The sequence below is a fragment of the Salvelinus fontinalis genome, chromosome 25 (genome assembly GCF_029448725.1).
Source record: "Salvelinus fontinalis isolate EN_2023a chromosome 25, ASM2944872v1, whole genome shotgun sequence".
Lineage (NCBI taxonomy): Eukaryota > Metazoa > Chordata > Actinopteri > Salmoniformes > Salmonidae > Salvelinus > Salvelinus fontinalis.
The window spans coordinates 25,623,777-25,648,746 of NC_074689.1; the positions used below are offsets into that span (position 1 = coordinate 25,623,777).

Here is a 24,970-nt window from a genome sequence, read left to right on the forward strand (position 1 = left end):
GAAGCTATAGAAAATGCATTTATTAATGTCTACATTTGTTTTAGACAAGTATATTCTATTATAGACACCTTATTGCAAACTTTTAAATAATATTTTGTGATCTGCAACACTTCATTCAGCAGAGACCCTGCCCTTGTTCCAGCCAATGATTGCATCTTGTAACTGAACTGGTATTATCCAATAACTACTTAATCTTTGAGTCAGACTTTTTCCTTCAAATTCGGGGTGTAGCCATGGGCTCCCCCTTTGACCCCAACTATGTGAACCTGTATGTGGAACAATTTGAGGAACCACTCATTTACAAACAGAGACACTCTCTAAAGAGTGACACTCTCTACTCTCTAAAATCATCTCATGGAAGAGATACATAGATGATGTCTTTGTGCTCTGGGAAGGAAGTCAGCAGGAGCTAAATGAATTCCAAAATCTGCTAAACGAGAGCTCTGAATATCTCAAATTCACCATGCAGACTGATGAGAGAAAAATAAACTACCTGGACTTATGGATCATCAAAGAGAATGATGTTTACATACAGACTTCTACACACAGCCAACAGACCTCAATACCCTGCTACGTGCGGATAGTATGCATCCCCTTCCCCTCAGGAATGGTCTACCATATAGCCAGTTATAAAGGATTAAACAAGTCTTTTGCACTAAGTACACCAAGTGTTCAGAGAAAATGAAAGTAATCCTGAAGAAGCACTGGCATATTCTGCTATCAGACACAACAATTGCACACCTCTTCAAGGACCCCCCACTGGTGGTCTATAAGTGTGGTCGCAATATTGGGGACAGCTTAGTGAGATCTGACCTGCCCCCTGAGCCCACTCAGACACTCTTGACACCCATTCCAAATGGGAACTACAAATTTGGCTCATGCTCACAGTGCAATAGCACTACAAAACATCGTTCTTCAGACACCCACATGTTGGTGGAAAAATCCCTGTTGGGGGTATAACTTCTTGCAGGATAAAGGGAGTAATCTATCTCATCACCTGTTCATGTGGAAAAGCCAACGTAGGACAAACGAAAAGACAATTAAAACAATGTAGAGCTGAACACCGCAGCTCAATCAGGTGTAAGAACACTGAATATCCAGTAGCAGCTCACTTTGTTGAAGCAACACAGGTTGATCCCATCTCCTCCCTCAAATACACAGGTATTGATCCTGTTGCTCTACCAAGGAGAGGAGGTAACATGGAGATCCTACTACTACAGAGGGAGGACTACTGGATTTCCTATTGAAAAACATTCACCCCTAGTGGTCAGAATATTGACTTTGATCTCAGGCCCTTATGAAAAATTATTTTTATGAAGAAGTCTTATAAATGAATATATTCTTTCTACAGCTTATCAGAGTACATCCAATATGTTCCCCCTGTTTATGATGCTTACTATGAATTATGGATGTACCAAAATATTACATTTTATGAACATTTAATATAATTGGAAGCAATAAATATATGTGAAATAAAATTAAACAATAATGTATGTTGATGCTAATCTTTTGCTAATTTTGATGATAACAATAGGCTAATATATTCAATATGTAAGCTATTGTCTTTTAACAGTTTCACTCAATTCATTCTAATTAACTTCATAATTATGACACACCCCTCACTATTGTCATTGGTTGCAATAATTGCACTGTTTGTCAACATAACTTGGCTCAAGCATTCATGACTTTACCCTGAAGAAGACAGTGATGCCGAAACGTTGGTGTTTTACCCAATAAATGACTGGGAGTTTATATGTATAGAGTGTGCAACTCTCTTTGTTTTTATAGCTTACAGTGTATTCACCGTTAGTCAGCACCTCTACAATAAGTCATTTTCTCTGGGTGTGCTCCAGCTCATGCTTTTTATATGACCTGAACATAACAAATAAAATAGAAAACATGTAAAGATATGAAAGTATTTTCTTTATAGAGTACTAACTTTTCTGTCCCATCTACAACATAATACTTAAATACATGTCATTTTGTCCTTGAAATATTTTATTGAAATACTGTAGAATTCCATTAATTCTTATGGAGGACTGCTTCTTCTGGGGAGTACCATATATAGAGACCGGTGGATATAAAGTCTCTCATTGGCCGTTACATAGCATCAGCGATCCAGGGTTTATACACATCATTGGTACAGTCTCTCTCAAAAATAATAATATGAACTTATTTCTATGTACAGGTGATTTTTCAATTGGTCGGTATGTTGTCAAGGAGTGAGGTGACGTGTTTGTGAGCAGAGGACCACTAGTTTGAGCCCGGTATGGTGATAGGGACAGTGGTGGAAGCTATACTGTTAACTGCACACTGATGTCGTTTTCACATGCACATACAGTGACATGAAACAGTATTTCCCCCCTTTCTGGTTCTCTATTTTTGCTTTTTTAATACTGAATGTTATCAGATCTTCAACCAAAACCTATTAGATAAAGGGAACATGAGTGTCACGATCGTGTGGCGGATTGACGGACCAAAATGCAGCAGTTGGAAAATAAGCCATCTTCTTTTATTATAACACGAAGATGAACACGACACAAAAACACTTAAACAAAATAACAAAACAACAAAACGACCGTGAAGCTACAAACGTTGTGCACATACAAACAGGCTACAAACGTTCTTACATAGACAATTACCCACAACCAATGAGAGCCTATGGCTACCCTAAATAAGGCTCCCAATCAGAGACAACCGAAATCAGCTGTCTCTAATTGGGAACTCATTCAGGCCACCATAGACTCTCCTAGACAACTAAACATACATAGAAAACACTAGACACCTGTACTCCACACAAACCCATATACTATACAACAACCCATAACCCCTTTACCATATAAACACCCAACACCAACAAAACATAAACATTCCCCATGTCACACCCTGACCTAACTAAAATAATCAAGAAAACAAAGAATACTAAGGCCAGGGCGTGACATAACCCCCCCCTTGAGGCGCGAACTCCGGGCGCACCATACACAGTCTAGGGGAGGGTCTGGGTGGGCTTCCATCCACGGTGGCGGCTCCGGCTCTGGTCGCGGTCCCCACGTCACCACAGTACCTAAACACCTCCTAGGCTTCCTCCAAACGACCCCCCTCCACCTTAACCCCATTGCATTCAGGGGCAGTTCCGGACTAAGGGGCAGTACCAGGGTAAGAGGCAGTACCAGGGTCAGGGGCAGTACTAGGGTCAGGGACAGTACCAGGGTCAGGGGCAGTACCAGGGTAAGGGGCAGCACCAGGGTAAGGGGCAGCACCAGGGTAAGGGGCAGCTCCGGACTGAGGAATGGCAGCTCCGGACTGAGGGACTGCAGCTCCGGACTGAGGGACTGCAGCTCCGGACTGAGGGATGGCCCATGGCTGGCTGACGGATCTGGCTGCTCATGGCTAGCTGACGGATCTGGCTGCTCATGGCTAGCTGACGGATCTGGCTGCTCATGGCTAGCTGACGGATCTGGCTGCTCATGGCTAGCTGACAGATCTGGCTGCTCATGGCTAGCTGACGGATCTGGCTGCTCATGGCTAGCTGACGGATCTGGCTGCTCATGGCTAGCTGACGGATCTGGCTGCTCATGGCTAGCTGACGGATCTGGCTGCTCATGGCTAGCTGACGGATCTGGCTGCTCATGGCTAGCTGACGGATCTGGCTGCTCATGGCTAGCTGACGGATCTGGCTGCTCATGGCTGGCTGACGGATCTGGCTGCTCATGGCTGGCTGACTGATCTGGCTGCTCCTGTCTGGTTGGCGGCTCTGGCAGATCCTGTCTGGTTGGCGGCTCTGGCAGATCCTGTCTGGTTGGCGGCTCTGGCAGATCCTGTCTGGTTGGCGGCTCTGGCAGATCCTGTCTGGCTGGCGGCTCTAGCGGCTCCTGTCTGGCTGGCGGCTCTAGCGGCTCCTGTCTGGCGGACGGCTCAGTGGGCTCATGGCAGACGGGCGGCTTTGCAGGCTCCTGGCAGACGGGCGGCTTTGCAGGCTCATTGCAGACGGATGGCTCAGATGGCGCTGGGGAGACGGATGGCTCAGATGGCGCTGGGGAGACGGATGGCTCAGATGGCGCTGGGGAGACGAGCAGTTCAGTCATCGCTGTGCAGACGGCAGACTCCTGCCGGCTGAGGCGCACTGTAGGCCTGGTGCGTGGTGCCGGGACTGGTGGCACCGGGCTGGGGACACGCATCTCAGGGCTAGTGCGGGGAGCAGGAACAGGGCATACTGGACCCTGGGGACGCACATTAGGCCTAGTGCGTGGGGCCGGAACTGGTGGTACCGGACTGGGGACACGCATCTCAGGGCTAATGCGGGGAGCAGCAACAGGATGTACAGGACTCTGGAGACGCACAAAAGGCTTAGTGCGTGGTGCCGAAATTGGTGATACCGGGCTGGAGACACGCACCATAAGGCTAGTGCGTGGAGGAGGCACTGGTGGTACTGGGTTGGGGCGGGGAGGTGGCGCCGGAAATACCGGACCGTGCAGGCGTACTGGCTCTCTTGAGCATTGAGCCTGCCCAACCTTACCTGGTTGAATGCTCCCGGTCGCCCAACCAGTGCGGGGAGGTGGAATAACCCGCACCGGGCTATGTAAGCGAACCGGGGAAACCATGCGTAAGGCAGGTGCCATGTATGCCGGCCCGAGGAGACGCACTGGAGACCAGACACGTTGAGCCGGCCTCATGACACCTGGCTCAATGCCCAATCTAGCCCTACCAGTGCGGGGAGGTGGAATAACCCGCACCGGACTATGCACACGTACAGGAGACACCGTGCGCTCTACTGCGTAACACGGTGTCTGCCCGTACTCCCGCTCTCCACGGTTAGCCTGGGAAGTGGGCGCAGGTCTCCTACCTGCCCTTGGCCCACAACCCCTTAGCCCCCCCGCAAGAAATTTTTGGGAGTTACTCACGGGCTTTTCGGGCTTCCGTGCAAGACGTGTCCCCTCATAATTCCGGTTTCGAGCTTGATTCTCCGGCCTCCATCCACGTCTCCTAGCTGCCTCCTTAAACCACCTCTCCTGGGCTGTGGCTGCCTCACCTTTCACACGAGAGCAGCGATATTCTCCAGTTTGCGCCCAAGGTCCATCTCTTTCCAATTCGTCCTCCCAACTCCAGAGATCCTGTGTAGGTAGGTCCTGTTGCCGCCTTCCATGCCGCTTGGTCCTATGGTGGGTAATTCTGTCACGATCGTGTGGCGGATTAACGGACCAAAATGCAGCAGTTGGAAAATATGCCATCTTCTTTTATTTTAACACGAAGATGAACACGACACAAAAACACTTTAACAAAACAACAAAATAACAAAACGACCGTGAAGCTACAAACGTTGTGCACAAACATACAGGCTACTAACGTTCTTACATAGACAATTACCCACCACCAATGAGAGCCTATGGCTACCCTAAATAAGGCTCCCAATCAGAGACAACCGAAATCAGCTGTCTCTAATTGGGAACTCATTCAGGCCACCATAGACTCTCCTAGACAACTAAACATACATAGAAAACACTAGACACCTGTACTCCACACAAACCCATATACTATACAACAACCCATAACCCCTTTACCATATAAACACCCAACACCAACAAAACATAAACATTCCCCATGTCACACCCTGACCTAACTAAAATAATCAAGAAAACAAAGAATACTAAGGCCAGGGCGTGACAATGAGTTACAAAATAACACACTTTTTTATTAATAAATTAAATTAAATTGTTGTTTTATTTGTTCACTCAGGTTCCATTTATCTAATTTCAGCTTTTGATTGAATATCTGATAACATTCAGTATAAAATATGCTAAAACCTTTTCACAGAAGTTTAAATACAGACTATGAAGATACACAAATCAGGAATTAACTGTACATTTTTATACACAGTTAAATAGCACATCCCATAAAATATCATGACTTGTGGTTATTCCTTTATGTCTGATTCATAACTAGTTGTTGTGTGGAAGACTCACCTGACATAAAGAGGACAATGAGAAAAAACATGTTCTCAGGACAAGCCATGTGAGAACTCACACACTACTGATCACCTGAAACAGTACAAACATACACTTACTGGTAGAGTAGCTTAACTCACACAACACATTGCATTGAACCTTCTCTATATCAAATACACTATGTCCTGAAGATAATACATGAACAAACAGCAGTACTTTAGAACATATTGAATCTCATTACTCATAATTAATTTCCTTCATTTTATTTTGAACATTCAAATTAAGAGAAAATATATTGAAGAAGTTGATACTTGCCTTAGACGGTAACGTAAACTGTCTACAGGAGAAACTGTCACACCCATAGTGAGGCGTGACAAACTAATGTACTGAAATTCATGTGGCATATCTCACATCTCATCAGTGACGTACTTCCTAATAAGTGTGAGAGAAATTATGTTCAAACAATACTTCAGTATTTAATGTCCCTTTCTCGGGGTCGGACAGGTCAGCAGCATTTTGAAACGGGCCCCCAAATCGCTAAGTCCGCCCCCGACACATTGTTAAATAAAACAAATGAAACGTTCTGCATTATAACCATCTCCCTCTCCTCTATCTCCCAGCCTGAATGGGATTGTGTGTGGGATTTAAACATATAGTTAAATCATGAACCAAAATCCACTATTCATTTATTCAAGAGTTACATTGGTTAAATTTGAGTTTGATACAAAACATATGGTTGTCACATTATGTTTCAACATGAAAAACAGACTTGGTATGAAACAGAGTAACTGTAATTGTATCTGACTGATTCTCACACACCACTCAACTTCTCCTACACCAACTTCCTCTTTGAAGTCTATTTGCCAAGAGGAGCCTGGTGGGCTGGAATCCACAGAGACACTCTTTTCACTCTACTTTTATACAGAATTGACTTTTTCGTAACATGCTTATGAGAATTTATATAGCAGGTTAGGAGAATTATCATAGCATGTTAAGAGCCTGTGTCACGTTCCTGACCTTATTTTCCTTTGTATAACTTTGTTTAGTTGGTCAGGACGTGAGCTGGGTGGGTAGTCTATGTTATGTGTTTCTATGTTGGGTTCAATGTGTTGCCTGATATGGTTCTCAGTTAGGGGCAGGTGTTTGACGTTTCCTCTGATTGAGAACCATATTAAGGTAGGTTGTTCACACTGTTTGTTTGTGGGTGATTGTTGCTGTGTCTGTGTTTGTTACACCACACGGTACTGTCTCGTCTCGCTCTTTCCTGTTCGTGCATTCAATGTTTTTTTATGTCCACAAGTTCAGGTCTGTTTAACGTTGTTTGTTGTTTTGTAGTTTATTCAAGTGTTCTTCGTGTTTCGTCTTCATTTAATAAATCATTACGTCTACATACCTCGCTGCGTGTTGGTCCGATCCATGCTCCTCCTCGTCTGAGGAGGAGAACGAAAATGACAGCCGTTACAGAATCACCCACCTACAAAGGATCAAGCAGCGGGGAAAAGGGCAGCGACAGCAGCAGCAGAAATCCCAGGACTCCTGGACATGGGAGGAGATTTTGAACGGAGAAGGACCCTGGGCACAGGCTGGGGAGTATCGCCTCCCCAAAGCTGAGCTGGAGGAAGCGAAAGGTGAGCGGCGGCGATATGAGGAGGCAACACGGCAGCGCGACAGGTACGGGGGGGGGGGGGGGGGGGGGCTAGAGAGGAGTGTGGCTAAGCCAGGTAGCAGACCTGAGCGCACTCCTCGTGCTTATTATAAGCAACGCGTCACTGGTCAGGCACCGTGTTATGCGGTTAGCCCGGTGCACTATAGGGCAGCCCCCCCCCCCTTGGGGGGGGCTGCCCTATAGTGCACCGGGCTATGCTAACCGCATAGCCCGGTGCACTATAGGGCAGCCCCCCCAAAGTGTCATGTGAGTGTGGGCATCCAGCCGGGGCGTATTGTGCCTGCTCAGCGCGTCTGGTCTCCGGTACGCAGTTTCGGTCCAGGGTATCCTGCGCCGGCTCTGCGTCCTGTGTCTCCGGGGCGCTGGGAGGGTGCAGTACGTCCTATGCCTACGCTCAGCTCGTACCGGGCAAATGTGGGAGTGGAGCCTAAGGGAGAGGTGCGCGTAGTAGGCACTAGATCTCCAGTGCTCATCCACAGCCCGGTTCAACCTGTGCCTGCACTCTGGAGGGTACGGGCTGGAGTAGTATTCCAGCCTGGGGGAGTGGTGCCAAGGCTGTGCACAAGAGCTCCAGTGCTCCCCCACAGCCCGGTCCTTCGGGTGCCTCTTCTTAACATCAAGCCTCCTGTAGGTCTCTCCAGCCTGGTGGGTCCTGTGGCAACCCCACGCGCCAGGCTGTCTTTCCGTCTCCTCCCTACAGGTGTGCCCGTCTGGCCAGAGCCGCTTGCACTGCCAGTCTGCCCAGAACTACCAGCCTGCCCAGCGCTGTCTGAGCTGCCTGCCTGCCCAGCGCCGTCTGAGCTGCCCGTCTGTCCCGAGCCGTCAGAGCTGCCCGTCTGTCCCGAGCCGTCAGAGCTGCCCGTCTGTCCCGAGCCGTCAGAGCTGCCCGTCTGTCCCGAGCCGTCAGAGCTGCCCGTCTTTCCCGAGCCGTCAGAGCTGCCCGCCAGACAGGAGCAGCCAGAGCCGTCCGCCAGACAGGAGCAGCCAGAGCCGTCCGCCAGACAGGAGCAGCCAGAGCCGTCCGCCAGACAGGAGCAGCCAGAGCCGTCCGCCAGACAGGAGCAGCCAGAGCCGTCCGCCAAACAGGAGCAGCCAGAGCCGTCCGCCAGACAGGAGCAGCCAGAGCCGTCCGCCAGACAGGAGCAGCCAGTGCCGTCAGCCAGCCAGGAGCAGCCAGTGCCGTCAGCCAGCCAGGAGCAGCCAGTGCCGTCAGCCAGCCAGGAGCAGCCAGTGCCGTCAGCCAGCCAGGAGCAGCCAGAGCCGTCAGCCAGCCAGGAGCAGCCAGAGCCGTCAGCCAGCCAGGAGCAGCCAGAGCCGTCAGCCAGCCAGGATCCGCCAGAGCCGTCAGCCAGCCAGGATCCGCCAGAGCCGTCAGCCAGCCAGGATCCGCCAGAGCCGTCAGCCAGCCAGGATCCGCCAGAGCCGTCAGCCAGCCAGGATCCGCCAGAGCCGTCAGCCAGCCAGGATCCGCCAGAGCCGTCAGCCAGCCAGGATCCGCCAGAGCCGTCAGCCAGCCAGCCAGGATCCGCCAGAGCCAGCCAGCCAGGATCCGCCAGTCAGTCCGGTGTTGCCCCTCATTCCGGTGCTGCCCCTCATTCCGGTGCTGCCCCTCATTCCGGTGCTGCCCCTCATTTCGGTGCTGCCCCTCAGTCCGGTGCTGCCCCTCAGTCCGGTGCTGCCCCTTAGTCCGGTGGGGTTAATTTGGAGGGTGGCCATTTGGAGGAGGCTACGGAGGCGGAGATTGACTATGGTGGGGTGGGGACCACGTCCGGAGCCGGAGCCGCCACCGTGGACAGATGCCCACCCAGACCCCCCCCTTGAGGTTCAGTTTTGCAGCCGGAGTCCGCGGGGGGGGGGGGGGGGGGGGGTACTGTCACGTTCCTGACCTTATTTTCCTTTGTTTAACTTTGTTTAGTTGGTCAGGACGTGAGCTGGGTGGGTAGTCTATGTTATGTGTTTCTATGTTGGGTTCAATGTGTTGCCTGATATGTTTCTCAATTAGGGGCAGGTGTTTGACATTTCCTCTGATTGAGAACCATATTAAGGTAGGTTGTTCACACTTGTTTGTGGGTGATTGTTGCTGTGTCTGTGTTTGTTACACCACACGGTACTGTCTCGTCTCGTTCTTTCCTGTTCGTGCGTTCATTGTTTTTTATGTCCACAAGTTCAGGTCTGTTTAACGTTGTTTGTTGTTTTGTAGTTTATTCAAGTGTTCTTCGTGTTTCGTCTTCATTTAATAAATCATTATGTCTACATACCTCGCTGCGTGTTGATCCGATCCATGCTCCTCCTCGTCTGAGGAGGAGAACGAATATGACAGCCGTTACAGCCTGAGGTTAAGGTCAGGTAAAATAGTTAGGTTTAGGGAAAATGCTCTCCTAACCAGGGTTGGATGACCACATTTGTGACCCTGAGTTTACTTTCCTGCATTTAAAAATGTTTTGCCATGGTGCAGAGATAATTATTTTTTATATTTTTGCTGTTTTATAGCACCTCATGCTTGTGTTCACATTTTGCCATGAGGCTGATATAAAAGGTTGCAGTATTAAAGCTAATTTTCATGCAGTTCTACACATTTTGCTATCATATGCTATCTGGGGCCGTTCAGTAATCCAGCCCTGCTGCTAACCTGCTTCCTAAATCACTTATTATTGAAGTGCCGTGAAAAGAATATCCCGGGTGACACAGGAGGGAGCCAGCAACCTGCAGGTCCTGGGCGGCAAGGAGGACATGGGTGCCCTCTTCGGTGGTCAAGTCTACATGGGATTAAGCTTTTGTCAACAAATTGACATTAAAAGTATAATTATTACAGCATTTTAGCTAATCCTAACACTTTTACGTACTTTAATTTAATTTTCATAACTTGCTATGCTAATTATCCTAACCTGCTGCATTAATTCTCCTAAACTTGCTAGAAAACTCAATTTTGACAAAAGCTGTATCCCTTCAACCTTCCTGAAGGCCTTCTGGGAGAAGGAGACCCAGGAGCTGAGGGCGTATTTTACCCAGCAGGTGGGAGCCGACCTTCCCCAACAGGTGGGCTCCCAGGCTTCAATGGGAATGTGTGTGTGATGTTTTTATAAATCGAGCTAAATCATAAACGTTGAATAGAACAAGTGTAGACCTTACCGTGAAATGCTTACTGACAAGCACTTAACCAATAGTGCAACTCAAGAAAGAGTTAAGAAAATGTTTACTAAATTAACTAAAGTAAAACATTATAAAAAGAAACAAAAAATGTGCAATAACAAGGCTATATACATGGAGTACCGGTACCGAGTCAATGTGCGGGGGTACAGGTTAGTCAAGGTAATTTGTACATGGAGGTAGGGGTGTAGTGACCATGAATAGATAATAAACAGCGAGAAGCAGCAGTGGACAAAACAAATGAAGGTGGGGGGGGGTAAATGTAAATAGTCCATTGGCCATTTCATTAATTGTTCAGCAGTCTTAGGGCTTGGGGGTAGAAGCTGTTAATGAGCCTTTTGGTCCTAGACTTGGCGCTCCGGTACCGCTTGCTGTGCGGAAGCAGAGAGAACAGTCTATGACTTGGGTGACGAGTCTCTTCTGACACCTTCTAGTATAGAGGTCCTGGATGACAGGAAGCGTGGCCCCAGTGATGTACTGGGCCGTACGCACTACTCTCTGTAGCGCCTTACGGTCAGATGCCGAGCAATTACCATACCAGGCGGTGATGCAACCGGTCAAGATGCTCTTGATGGTGCAGCTGTTGAACCTTTTGAGGATCTTGGGACCCATCCTTTTTTCAACATGAAAAACAGACTTGGAATGAAACAGAGTAAGTATAATTGTATCTGACTGATTCTCACACACCACTCAACTTCTCCTACACCAACTTCCTCTTTTTCTTGCTTCATTTCCTCTTTAAAGTCTATGTGCCAAGAAGACCCTGGTGGGCTGGATGACACATTTTCATGCCACTTCTATATACAACTGACTTTTTCGTATCAGGCTAGAAGAATTTATGCAGCAGGTTAGGAGAATTATGGCTATGGGTTACGGTTAGTGAAAATGCTCTCCTAACCAGGGTCGGACGACCCCACACCCCCCCCCCTCCTACTTACTGCATTTTAACCCATTTTGCCATGGTGCAGAGAGCATTTCTACCCATTTTGTCATGGTGCAGAGAGCATTTCTACCCATTTTGTCATGGTGCAGAGAGCATTTCTACCCATTTTGTCATGGTGCAGAGAGCATTTCTACCCATTTTGTCATGGTGCAGAGAGCATTTCTACCCATTTTGTCATGGTGCAGAGAGCATTTCTACCCATTTTGTCATGGTGCAGAGAACATTTCTACCCATTTAGCCATGGTGCAGAGAGCATTTCTACCCATTTTGCCATGGTGCAGTGAGCATTTCTACCCATTTTGTCATGGTGCAGAGAGCATTTCTACCCATTTTGCCATGGTGCAGAGAGCATTTCTACCCATTATGTCATGGTGCAGAGAGCATTTCTACACATTTTGTCATGGTGCAGAGAGCATTTCTACCCATTTTGCCATGGTGCAGAGAGCATTTCTACCCATTTTGCCATGGTGCAGAGAGCATTTCTACGCATTTTGCCATGGTGCAGAGAGTATTTCTACCCATTTTGCCCATGGTGTAGAGAGTATTTCTACCCATTTTGCCATGGTGCAGAGATACATATTTACAGTTTTATAATGCTATTCTACACGTTTTCATGAAGCTGACAGAACATGTTGTTGTTTTACAGCTAATTTCCTACTATTCAACACATGTTTCTATCATATGCTATCTGGGGCCGTTCGGCATTCCGGCCCTGCTCCTAACCTGCTACCAAAATCACTTCTTATTGAAGTGATGTGAAAAGAGTGTACCGGGTGCCACAGGAGGGAGCCAGTGACCTGCAGGGACTGGGAGGCAAGTTGGACATGGGCTCCCTCTACGACGGTCAAGTCTAGATGGGATAAAGCTTTTGTCAAATTGACATCAAATTCTTTTAAAATTTGAGCTAATCCTAACTCTTTTCCGTTCCTTGATCTAATTATCACAACCTGCCACGTTAATTCTTCTAACCTTCTGCCTTTAAATTCTACCAAACTTGCGAGAAAACTAAATTTGGACAAAAGCAGTATCCCTTCTAGACAAAACACTCTTCAACCTGCCCAAGGTCTTCTGGGAGAAGGAGACCTCCCCCAACAAGTGGAGGGAGAGCTGAAGGCCCGGGTCAGGAATTGAAAGGTGGAGGGACCAGATGATTCAGAGAGAGAAGAGAGAAAGCATTGACTATGGGACACAACACTATGCCGATGCTTCAATATGGTGGGGAAGGGGATATGGTGGGACTGACAAAAAAGGATGAACAAGCTCATTTCAGTTTTGTGGAAACTGCTTTGCCTATATGTGGATAAAATGTATGAAAATACAATGAAACGATATGTCTGCATGCAGATCAGGCTACCACTCACTATCAATGGATATATGAGTAGGAATTAGGTGATATAACAGAATGAATCTTACTGCTGCTTCCATGACATAGACTGACCAGGTGAATCCAGGTTAGTACTATGATCCCTTATTGAAGTCACTTGTTAAATTCACTTCAATCAGTGTAGATGAAGGGGAGGAGACAGGTTAAAGAAGGATTTTTGAGCCTTGAGACAATTGAGATCTGTATTGTGTATTTGTGCCGTTTAGTGTGTGACTGGGCAAGACAAAAATGTAAGTGCCTTTGAACAAGGTGTGGTAGCAGGTGCCAGGCGCACTGGTTTCAAGAACTGCAATACTGCTGGGTTTTTTCACTCTAAACAGTTTCCGGTGTGTATCAAGAATGGTCCAACCCCCAAAGGAAATCCATCCAACTTGACACAACTGTAGGAAGCATTGGAGTCAACATGGGCCATCATCCTTGTGGAGCGCTTTCGAAACCTTGTAGAGTCCATGCCCCGATGAACTGAGGCTGTTCTGAAGACAAAAGGGGTTTCAAATCAAAATTAGGAAGTTGTTCCTAATGTTTGGTGTACTCAGTGTCTTCAGAAAGTACCCCTTGACTTATTCCACATTCTGTTGTTTTACAGCTTGAATTAAAAATGGATTAAATAGCATACCCATAACACGGTGCAGCCATCACCATGCTTGAAAATATGAAGAGTGGTACTCAGTGATGTGTTGTGTTGGATTTGCCCCAAACATAACACTTTGTATTCAGGACATAAAGTTAATTTCTTTGCTCATTTTTTTAGCAGTTTTACTTTAGTGCCTTATTGCAAACAGAATGCATGTTTTGGAATATGTTTATTCTGTACATGTTTCCTTCTTCTCACTTTGTCATTTAGGTTTGTGTTGTGGAGTAACTACACTGTTGTTGATAGATCCTCAGTTTTCTCCAATCACAGCTGTTAAACTCTGTAACTGTTTTAAAGTCACCACTGGCCTTATGGTGAAATCAGTGGAGGCTGCTGAGAGGAAGACAACTCATAGTTATGTCTGGAACGGAGAAAATGGAAGCAAACACATGGAAAACGTGTTGGATGTATTTGATACCATTCCACCTATTCTGCTTCAGCCATTACCACGAGCCTTTTTCCCCAATTAACCACCAACCTCCTGTGGGTGAAATCCCTGAGTGGTTCTGTAGTGAATGGGTGAATTGACAAACAATCCACAGTGTAATTAATGCTCAAATGGAAATTCATTGTCAGATTATAATTTGTTTTACCCATCTACCAACAGGTGCACTTCTTTGAGAGGTATTGGAAAAGCTCTCTGGTCTTTGTGGTTAATTGTAGGGATAATTGTAACGCCGGCGCTAGCTAACCTCGATAATTACTCTAAACTACACAATTATCTTAGATACAAAGACAGCAAAGACAACTATGTAGCTAGCTAACACTACACTAATCAAGTCGTTCCGTTGTAATGTAATAGTTCCTACAGTGCTGCTATTCGGTAGAAGTAAGGTGAGGTAAGGGAGAAGGTCTCCGGAAATTGTCTGGAGAAGAGAGGAGGGGATAGGGCTCCCTTACCTCACCTGGCAAAATGGGTTGAAATGCCCTCCACACCATGGCAAAATGGGTTGAAATTGTGGGATAATTGTATGTGTGGGGAACAGAGATGAGGTAGTCATTCAAAAATCATGTTAAACACTAGTATTACACACAGTGAATCCATGCAACTTCTTATGTAACATGTTAAGAAAATCTTTACTACTGAAATGATTTAGGCTTACCATAAGACAGGGGTTAAATACTTCTTGATTTTTAGACTTCTTGTTCTTGTCTAAAAACATAATTCACATTATGAGGAATTGTGTGTAGGCCAGTAACACATCTCAATGTAATCAATTTTAATGAGGAATGTAAAATGGGTGACCAATAAGACCAAAAGATTTTCATGGAAATTGAATGTAAAGGTTTTAAATACAGTGTAATTAATAAACAACCTTATATTCAGTCTCAATTGTTTCTTTGATTTAACACTCAACATAAAAACTGACACGATAACTTCTAAATAGATATAAACTGAAAATATATGATATTGTTATTCTGGTAACTGCACAAAATATTAAGATAAACAGTGACTAGTAGATGTTAACACCATTCTACCATCATGTAGACTTCCTGCACCAACTTCCTGTCTTGTATCAGACCACTGTCTCTCAAACTAACTGTGTCTTCTCTCCTCAGTCATCATTGACTTTATATGGACTTAAACTACCTTCAGTTGGCGAGTTGAACTCAGCAGTTCCTCTATACTGGAACCCATTAAACAGATGCTCTGTGAACTCAACACTCAAAATAAATGGTCCGAAATAAAGAGTAGCCTACATCATCGTATCAACACTATAGTAACAGTTAAACACTTTTCATCCCAGCAACTTTTACAAATATGCAGATAATCATAGAGCACACAATTATCAATGTAACAAAGTACCAATAGAAAACAGATACACAATGACAATACTGTACATAAAAACACTTAATACCCATTGGAAAATTAACATGCACCTCTTTAATTCACTTGTGCATAAAGTCCATCTAGGTTGTTAAGTGGTGGTTCCTGGGCCCCTCTCCTGGTCACATTGACTTCAGCGTACTCACTCTCCTGTCCGTGGACCCTGTCCTGGGCTGCAGCTGGGGTCTCTTTGGGCCGTAGTTTGGAGAAGTCTATGTCACCGTAGTGGATCTCTTCAGACTGGTCTTCTGCAGGTTCCTCTGGTTCCTCTCCGGCTGTGGCCTGGTTAGCACACACTGTCCCAACCGGGGAGTTCTGTGGAGAGAACACAGAGAGAGGAACATGTGTAAAGCTCTAAGCTCAGTCATGTGTAAAACTCTAAGGTCAGCAGGTTACACAATACATACTGAGGAGATGTCAATGAAAATGTAAATTCAACTGACAGGTGTAAAGAGGTACATTTTGCCAACAAATGAGCTCCAATCTAATGTAAACACTGTCAAAGTCCAACAGCTATTCTGTTATCATTCCATATTCTTACAGGATGTAGCATTGCTTTCGGTTTGTTCATCTCCCCTGAACTTGCTCTAAAATGATGTTAACCTCATGGCTTTGGATAGTTTCAGCATTAATTCTATTCTTCCTTAGATACACTTTATAGATGGTTTGAAAGTTGAGCCTTATTCCCACCTGTCCCTGTGGATTGTCTGTCCTTTCAAGTCCATCGTGGGGCCTAGAGTTTCTCCTCCTGGAAGACATTTACAAAGGCCTTCTGAATGCACTGAGAGGGTTTTCATATGCAAAAGCACAAACACAGCAGAAATAATATAGCTTTGCGTTAATGCCAGGAAAAGTTTTTACCATACAAAAAGACTGATCCGGCTGATAAACAAAAAGGCCGCCAGAGTTCCTGCTGCAACCCAAACAACCATTGAGTTATTATGCTCCTCTGGCCCTGAAAATACAGAACATATTATGGTCATTTCTCACGTAAAAATCTCTAAAGTACACTACTTGACCAAAAGTATGTGGACAACTGCTCGTCGAACATCTCATTCTAAAATCATGGGTATAAATATGGAATACAAAATGTCATTGTATGTTGTAGGATTAAGATTTCCCTTCACTGGAACAAAAGGTGCCTAGGCGAACCATGAAAAACAGCTCCAGACCATTTCTCATCCACCAAACAGTACAGTTGGCACTATGCATTGGGGCAGGTAGTTTTCTCCTGGCAAAATCCAGATTCGTCCAACGGACTGCCAGATGGTGAAGCGTGATTCATCATTCCAGAGAACGGGTTTCCACTTCTCCAGAGTACACCACTCACGCCAATTCTTGCCATTGTGCAAGGTGATTTTAGGCTTGTGGCTGCACAGCCATAGAAACCCATTTCACGAAGCTCCCAACGAAGAGTTCTTGTGCTGCCATTGTTTCCAGAGGCAGTTTGATACTCTGTAGTGAATGTTGCTATTCTACTGCCAATGTTTTTGTCTATGGAGATTGCATGGCTTTGTGCTCGATTTTATACACCTGTGAGCAATGTTTGTCCACATACTTTTGTATATATAGTGTATATCTAACCTAAGATTGTGCCCTACGTGGCCGTTTTACCTTTACTAGCCAGCTGCACGTCATTAGACTTCCCACAGCCGTGACTATTTCTTGCTTCACAGTAGTACAGTCCTCCATCACCAACAGTCACATTGAGGGTGTAACTCAGTCCAGATGCTACCTGTGTTGGTTTATCTCCACTGATCTGGAACCAGGTGAAGTTTGTCACAGGAGGGTTGGCTGTACTGCTGCAGGTCAGATTAACACAGCTGCCCACTGATTTTGGATCAGCTGGACTGATGGAGGCTGAGGTGTCCTTAGGAGAGACTGAGGGAGAGGGGTTCATTTAGAATGTATCTGATATGGTATATTGAATAGTCTCATCAAAACCACTCTATTACAATCATCAGTGAAAACATGATAGAATGATCTATTCTACAGGAACCGGTGACTAAATCTTACATGAAACGTTAAGCATCATGTTATGTTCAGCTGTCTTGTTGCTTGTCCCTACTGGGTAGACTGCAGTACAAGTGATGTTCTTCTCATGATGAAGGTATGACGGAGTGAAGGTCACCGTGGAGAGAACTGATTTGGTTTGGTCTGGATTCTCCTGCAGTTGGTTCTCAGTTGTGAACTGTGTTGGGAGAGTCCATGTCAGCTCAGGGGGGTGTTCGGGACAGGGAGCGACAGCAGAGCAGTTCAAACTGACAGGGGTCCCTTCCTTCATCTCACCTGAGACAGTAATGATGGGACTGGAAGGCAAATCTGGAAAACATTGTAGATGAAGATAGTTTACACTAAAAGATAAACTGCACACTTGTTCTACTCTTATCTTTGATGAAAGGAATCTAAACTGGGAAAAATAGTTGGTAAACGGTTAAATTGTCTCTTACCCCAGACAACTATATCAACAGACTTTTCAGTGTCTGTTGCACGGAATGGTTGACTCTCAATCCTGAAGAAGTATTTATTAGTGTAACTGGTGGTTACATTGAAGAAGACTGTGGTGCAGTTCTTCTGGGACATGGTTCCAGTTATCTTCCCTTGATATCTGTTGACTGTCTCACTACTGTTAAATATCACATTGTCCGGATGCAAACCAAAGTCTGGGCTTTCTTTCATCCACACTCCAAAGGTTGGTATTGTGCTGTTAAATGTATACTTATTTTTGTCAAGAATATCAAATGTACATGGGATTTGTATACAGGAACCAGTCAGTACATCCAGTCTATCTGGCATTGTGGTGTTCAAATCTCGTTGGCCAAAACAGGCCAAAACACCTGCAACATAAAGAACAACATCAGGGAGGTTCTGATATATTTTCGGTACAGTCCAATGATATGCATTAACCCCAGATGACTGCAGGGGCTGCTGATTGGAAGCCACTGTACAGCCATCTTGTAACTCCTCTTTCAGTGTAAAACAGGTTTTGGAAGATATAGAAACACATTTATTAATGTTTACATTTGTTTTAGACAAGTATATTCTATTAGAGATACCTTATTGCAAACTTTTAAATTACATTTTGTGACCTGCAACACTTCCTTCAACAGAGAGACACTAGCCTTGCTCCAGCCAATGATTGCATCTTGTAACTCACTGAACTGGTATTATCCAATTACTACTTCATCTTTGAGTCTTTTTTCCTTCAAATTCGGTGTGTAGCCATGGGCTCCCCCTTTGACCCTACCAATGTGAACCTGTATGTGGAACAATTTGAGGATGCACTCATTTACACAACAGAGACACACCTCCTACTCTTTAAAATAATCTCATGGAAGAAATACATAGATGATGTCTTTGTGCTCTGGGAAGGAAGTCAGCAGGAACTAAATTAATTCCAAACTCTGCTAAACGAGAGCTCTGAATATCTCAAATTCACCATGCAGACTGATGAGAGAAAAATAAACTACCTGGACTTATGGATCATCAAAGATAATGATGTTTTACATACAGACTTGTACACACAGCCAACAGACCTCAATACCCTGCTACGTGGGGATAGTATGCATCCCCTTCCCCTCAGGAATGGTCTACCATATAGCCAGTTATAAAGGATTAAACAAGTATTTTGCACTAAGTACACCAAGTGTTCAGAGAAAGTGAAAGCAATCCTGAAAAAGCGCTGGCATATTCTGCAATCAGACACAACAATTGCACACCTCTTCAAGGACCCCCCACTGGTGGTCTATAAGCATGGTCACAATATTGAGGATAGCTTAGTGAGATCTAACCTGCCCCCTGAGCCCACTCAGACACTCTTGACACACAATCCAAATGGGAACTACAAATGTGGATCATGTTCACATTGCAATAGCACTACAAAAACATTATTCTTCAGACACCCTCATACAGGTGGAAAAATCCCTGTTAGGGGTATCATCTCTTGCAAGACAAAGGGAGTAATCTATCTCATCACATGTTCATGTGGACAAGCCAACGTAGGAGAAACGAAAATACAATTAAAACAATGCAGAGCTGAACACCGCAGCTAAATCAGGTGTAAGAACACTGACTATCCAATAGCAGCTCAATCAGGTGTAAGAACACTGACTATCCAATAGCAGCTCACTTTGTTGAAGCAACACAGGTTGATCCCATCTCCTCCCTCAAATACACAGGTATTGATCCTGTTGCTCTACCAAGGAGAGGAGGTAACATGGAGATCCTACTACTACAGAGGGAGGACTACTGGATTTCCTATTGAAAAACATTGACCCCAAGTGGTTGGAATATTGACTTTGGTCTCAGGCCCTTCTTATGAACAATTATTTTTATGAAGTCCTATAAATGAATATATTCTTTCCTCAGTTTATCAGTGTACATCCAATATGTTCCCTTGTTGATGACGCTTACTATGCATTATGGATGAACCAAATGATTACATGTAACAACATTTTATGAATTTGGAAACAATTAAATATATGTGAAATTATTTTAAACAATAATGTATGTTGATGCTAATCTTATGCTAATTTTAATGACAACAATAGTCTAATATATTCAATATGCTGTAAACTATTGTCTTTTAACAGTTTCACTCATTTCATCCTAATTAACCTCATAATTTACACCCTTTCTTCTTTAAGGTTGCTGCCCCTATCATCGCCAAGCCTATCTCCGACCTTTTTAACCTGTCTCTCCTTTCTGGGGAGGTTCCCATTGCTTGGAACGCAGCCATGGTTCGTCCTTTATTTAAAAGAGGAGATCAAGCTGATCCTAACTGTTCTAGACCTATTTCTATTTTACCCTGTTTATCAAAAGTGTTGGAAAAACGTGTCAATTATCAACTGACTGGCTTTCTTAATGTCTATAGTATTCTCTCTGGTATGCAATCTGGTTTCCGCTCAGTTTATGGATGTGTCACTGCAACCTTAAAGGTCCTCAAAGAGGTTGCCATCGCCCTTGATTCTAAGCAAAGTTGTGCTGCTATTTATATATCACTGCAATCTACACTCCTCTGTAAATTGGTCATCTCTGTATTCCCGTCTCAAGACCCATATGTTAATGCTAATTTATAAAATATTATTTGGCCTCACTCCCCCCTATCTGAGATGTCTACTGCAGACATATCCTCCACGTACAACACCCGTTCTGCCAGTCACATTCTGTTAAAGGTCCCGAAAGCACACACATCCCTGGGTCGCTCGTCTTTTCACTTCGCTGCAGCTAGCGACTGGAACGAGCTGCAACAAACACTCAAACTGGACAGTTTAATCTCAATCTCTTCAGTCAAATACTCAATCCTGGACACTCTTACTGACAGTTGTGGCTGCTTTGTGTGATGTATTGTTGTCTCCACCTTCTTGCCCTTTGTGCTGTTGTCTGTGCCCAATAATGTTTGTACCATGTTTTGTGTTGCTACCATGTTGTGTTGCTACCATGTTGTTGTCATGTTGTGTTGCTACCATGTTGTTGTCATGTTGTGTTGCTACCATGCTGTGTTGTCATGTGTTGCTGCCTTGCTATGTTGTTGTCTTGGGTCTCTCTTTATGTAGTGTTGTGTTGTCTCTCTTGTCGTGATCTGTGTTTTGTCCTATATTTATATTTTATTTATTTATTTTATTCCCAGCCCCCGTCCCCGCAGGTCTTTTGCCTTTTGGTAGGCAGTCAATGTAAATAAGAATGTGTTCTTACCTGACTTGCCTATTTAAATAAAGGTTAAATAAATTAAATGTAAAAAATAATTCCGACACACCCCTCACTATTGTCATTGGTTGAACTATTTGCACTGTTTGTCTACATAACCTGGTTCAAGCATTCATGACTTTACCCTGAAGAAGGCACAGTGATGCCGAAACGTTGGTGTTTTCCCCAATAAATGACTGGGAGTTTATATATATAGAGTGTGCAACTCTCTTTGTTTTTATAGCTTACAGTGTATTCACCGTTAGTCAGCACCTCTACAATAAGTCATTTTCTCTGGGTGTGCTCCAGCTCATGCTTTTTATGTGACCTGAACATAAAACATTTAAAAATAAACATGTAAAGACATTAAAGTATTTTATTTTTAGAGTACTAACTTTTCTGTCCCATCTACAACATAATACTTAAATACATGTCATTTTGTCCTTGAAACATTTGATTGAAATACTGTAGAATTCCATTAATTCTTATGGAGGACTGCTTCTTCTGGGGAGTACCATATATAGAGACCGGTGGATTTAAAGTCTCTCATTGAACGTTACATAGCATCAGCGGTCCAGGGTTTATACACATCATTGGTACAGTCTCTCCCAATAATAATAATATGAACTTATTTCTATGTACAGGTGATTTTTCAATTGGTCGGTATGTTGTCAAGGAGTGAGGTGACATGTGTTTGTGAGCAGAGGACCACTAGTTTGAGTATGGGGATAGGGGCAGTGGTGGAAGCTATACTGTTAACCGCACACTGATGTCGGTTTCACATGCACATTCAGTGACATAAAAAGTATTTGCCCCCTTTCTGATTTTCTCTGTTATGTATATTTTTGTAATATTTAATGTTACCAGAACCAAATCCTAATTTTAGATCAAGGGAACCTGAGTTTAAAAATAACCCAAAAAACACCCTGACCTTAGAGAGTTTTTTATGTCTCTATTTTTGTTTGGTCAGGGTGTGATTTGGGTGGGCATTCTATGTTCTTTTTTCTATGTTTTTGTATTTCTATGTTTTGGCCTGATATGGTTCTCAATCAGGGACAGCTGTCTATCGTTGTCTCTGATTGGGAACCATACTTAGGTAGCGTTTTCCCACATGGTTTTTGTGGGTAGTTATTTTCTGTTTAGTGTTTTGCACCTGACAGGACTGTTTCGGTTATTCTCTTGTGTTATTTTGTTAATAGTGTTCAGTTTCAATAAAAAGCATGAACACTTACCACGCTGCGCTTTGGTCCGATTCCTCTTCTTCAGACGACGAAAACCGTTACAGTATTGTTATTTTATTTATTGAATAAACAAAGTTATGCAACACCCAATTCCCCTGTGTGAAAAAGTAATTGCGCCCTTACTCTCAATAACTGGTTGTGCCACCATTCCAAAACACACAATCAAGTCAGCAAGAAAATGTAATAAAAGCAAAAATGTTAAGTTCTGTAATGGCCTAGTCAAAGTCCAGACCTAATCCCAAATGAGACATTGTGATAATTCATGCTTGAAAACCCACAAATATCGCTGAGTTAAAAAGCAGTTCTGCATGGGAGAGTGGGCCAAAATTCCTCCACAGTGATGTGAGAGACTGATCAACTACATAAAGTGTATGGTTGGAGTCTGTGTAGCTAAAGTTGGCACAAATAGTTATTGAGTGTAAAGGGGGCAATTACTGTTTCACACAGGGACATTGGGTGTTGCACAACTTTGTTTATGAATTAAATGAAATAAGTACGTCATTGTTGTGTTATTTGTTCACTCAGGTTCCATTTATCTAATATTAGCTTTTGATTGAATATCTGATAACATTCAGTATCAAATAATATCAAACATTCACTATAAAAAATATGCAAAAGTTGAACAAATTTGAAAGTGGGCAAAAACTTTTCACAGCACTGTTTGAATCCAGACTTTTAAACTGCACTAATCAGGAATTAATTAATAATACACTTTTCAACACAGTTAAATACAGTTATATACAGTTAAACGTCACATCCCATAAAATATAATGACTTGTGGTTATTCCTTTATGTCTGATTCATAACTAGTTGTTGTTGTGTGGAAGACTCACCTGACATAAAGAGGACAATGAGAAAAAACATGTTCTCAGGACAAGCCATGTGAGAACTCACACACTACTGATCACCTGAAACAGTACAAACATACACTTACTGGTAGAGTAGCTTAACTCACACAACCCATTGCATTGAACCATCTCCATATCAAATACACCATGTCCTTCAGTTGTGAAGATAATACATGAACAAACAGCAGTACTTTAGAACATATGGAAATCTCATTACTCATAATAAATGTGACATACTACTGATCACCTGAAACAGTACAAACATACACTTCCTGTTATAGTAAGTGACATACTACTGATCACCTGAAATAGTACAAACATTCACTTCCTGTTAAAGTAACTGACACACAACTGATCACCTGAAACAGTACAAACATTCACTTCCTGTTAAAGTAACTGACACACAACTGATCACCTGAAATAGTACAAACATTCACTTCCTGTTATAGTAAGTGACATACGACTGATCACCTGAAACAGTACAAACATTCACTTCCTGGTATAGTAAGTCACATGACACGTACTGTATCACATTGAAGCTTTAGTCCATACATCACGTAGGTACTAAAGTTGTTAAGCTAATACATGAACTAACAGCCGTACATTGAACGTTTTGAATCTCATTACTTGTAATTAATTTCCTTCATTTAGTGTGAACATTAAAATATGAAGATAAGATATTGAAGTAGTTGTCACTTGCCTTACAATGATGTAAACGGTCCACGGGAGACACTGTCACACACCCATAGTTTGTTCTGACAAACTAAAGTGCTGAAAATCATGTGGCACATCTCACATCTCATCAGTGACATACTTCCTAATAAGTGCATTTATTTAACAGGATGTTGAATAGTCTATGTGCTGGGTGTCAACATCAGTTGTGAAAACATGGTATGCTAATTTAAGTGTTTAGAACGTTGTCATTTTCTAATGAACCTTCTACTCCAGAACAATTAGTTTCAGTCACTTGAAACATTGCAGAGGTGGCCTTAGTCATGTTTCACCAGTTTCAAATGAAATGGAGCCCAGCTGCCCACTGACTGATTCTTAACACATTGTGTGGGTCAACCACTGACTCAACAGCTTTTTGTGGCCTATAAATGTCATTACTGCCCGAAATGGACACGTATACACAATATATTTTCATTGTGGGATTATAATATTCATTGCAGTTAATGTAGGTGTGGGGGTGGGGGGTAAATAACCCTTTTATTGGGAAGGGGACCCCTTAACAGCATTTTGTTACAGGCCCCCAAATAATCAAGTCCACCTTCGATACAACAATGGAAACTTTAAGCAATATAACCATCTCCCTCTCCTCAATCTCCCAGGATTTAAAAAAATGTAGCTAAATCATGAACCAAAATCCATCCAACTTGCTTCCATGCAACTTGCTTCCATCCAACTTGCTTCCATCCAACTTGCTTCCATGCAACTTGCTTAGTTAAATTTGAGTTCAGTAAAAGATACCCGGTTCTCACATTATCTTTCAACACGAAAAACAGACTTTGTCAGAAACAGAGTGACTGTAATTGTAATTTATGGATTATCACACACTCCTCCATTTCCCCTGCACCCACTTCCTCTTTCATTACGTCACTTCTATCTGCCAAGAAGAGCATGGTGAGCTGGGAGCCACAGGAGGGAGCCAT

General features: G+C 43.8%; 1 protein-coding gene across 1 annotated transcript; it reads right to left on the reverse strand.

Annotated features, from left to right (window-relative positions):
- Window positions 1-14,949: 14,949 nt before the first annotated feature.
- On the reverse strand, window positions 14,950-24,970 carry LOC129823329 (B-cell receptor CD22-like). The gene is made up of 7 exons (XM_055882257.1): window positions 24,919-24,970; window positions 17,995-18,600; window positions 17,561-17,866; window positions 17,159-17,425; window positions 16,406-16,499; window positions 16,235-16,292; window positions 14,950-15,859 (listed from the first exon to the last, which is right to left on the reverse strand). Exons 1-7 carry the CDS (start codon window positions 24,968-24,970, stop codon window positions 15,602-15,604), a joined length of 1,641 nt encoding a protein of 546 aa, XP_055738232.1. The 3' UTR covers window positions 14,950-15,601.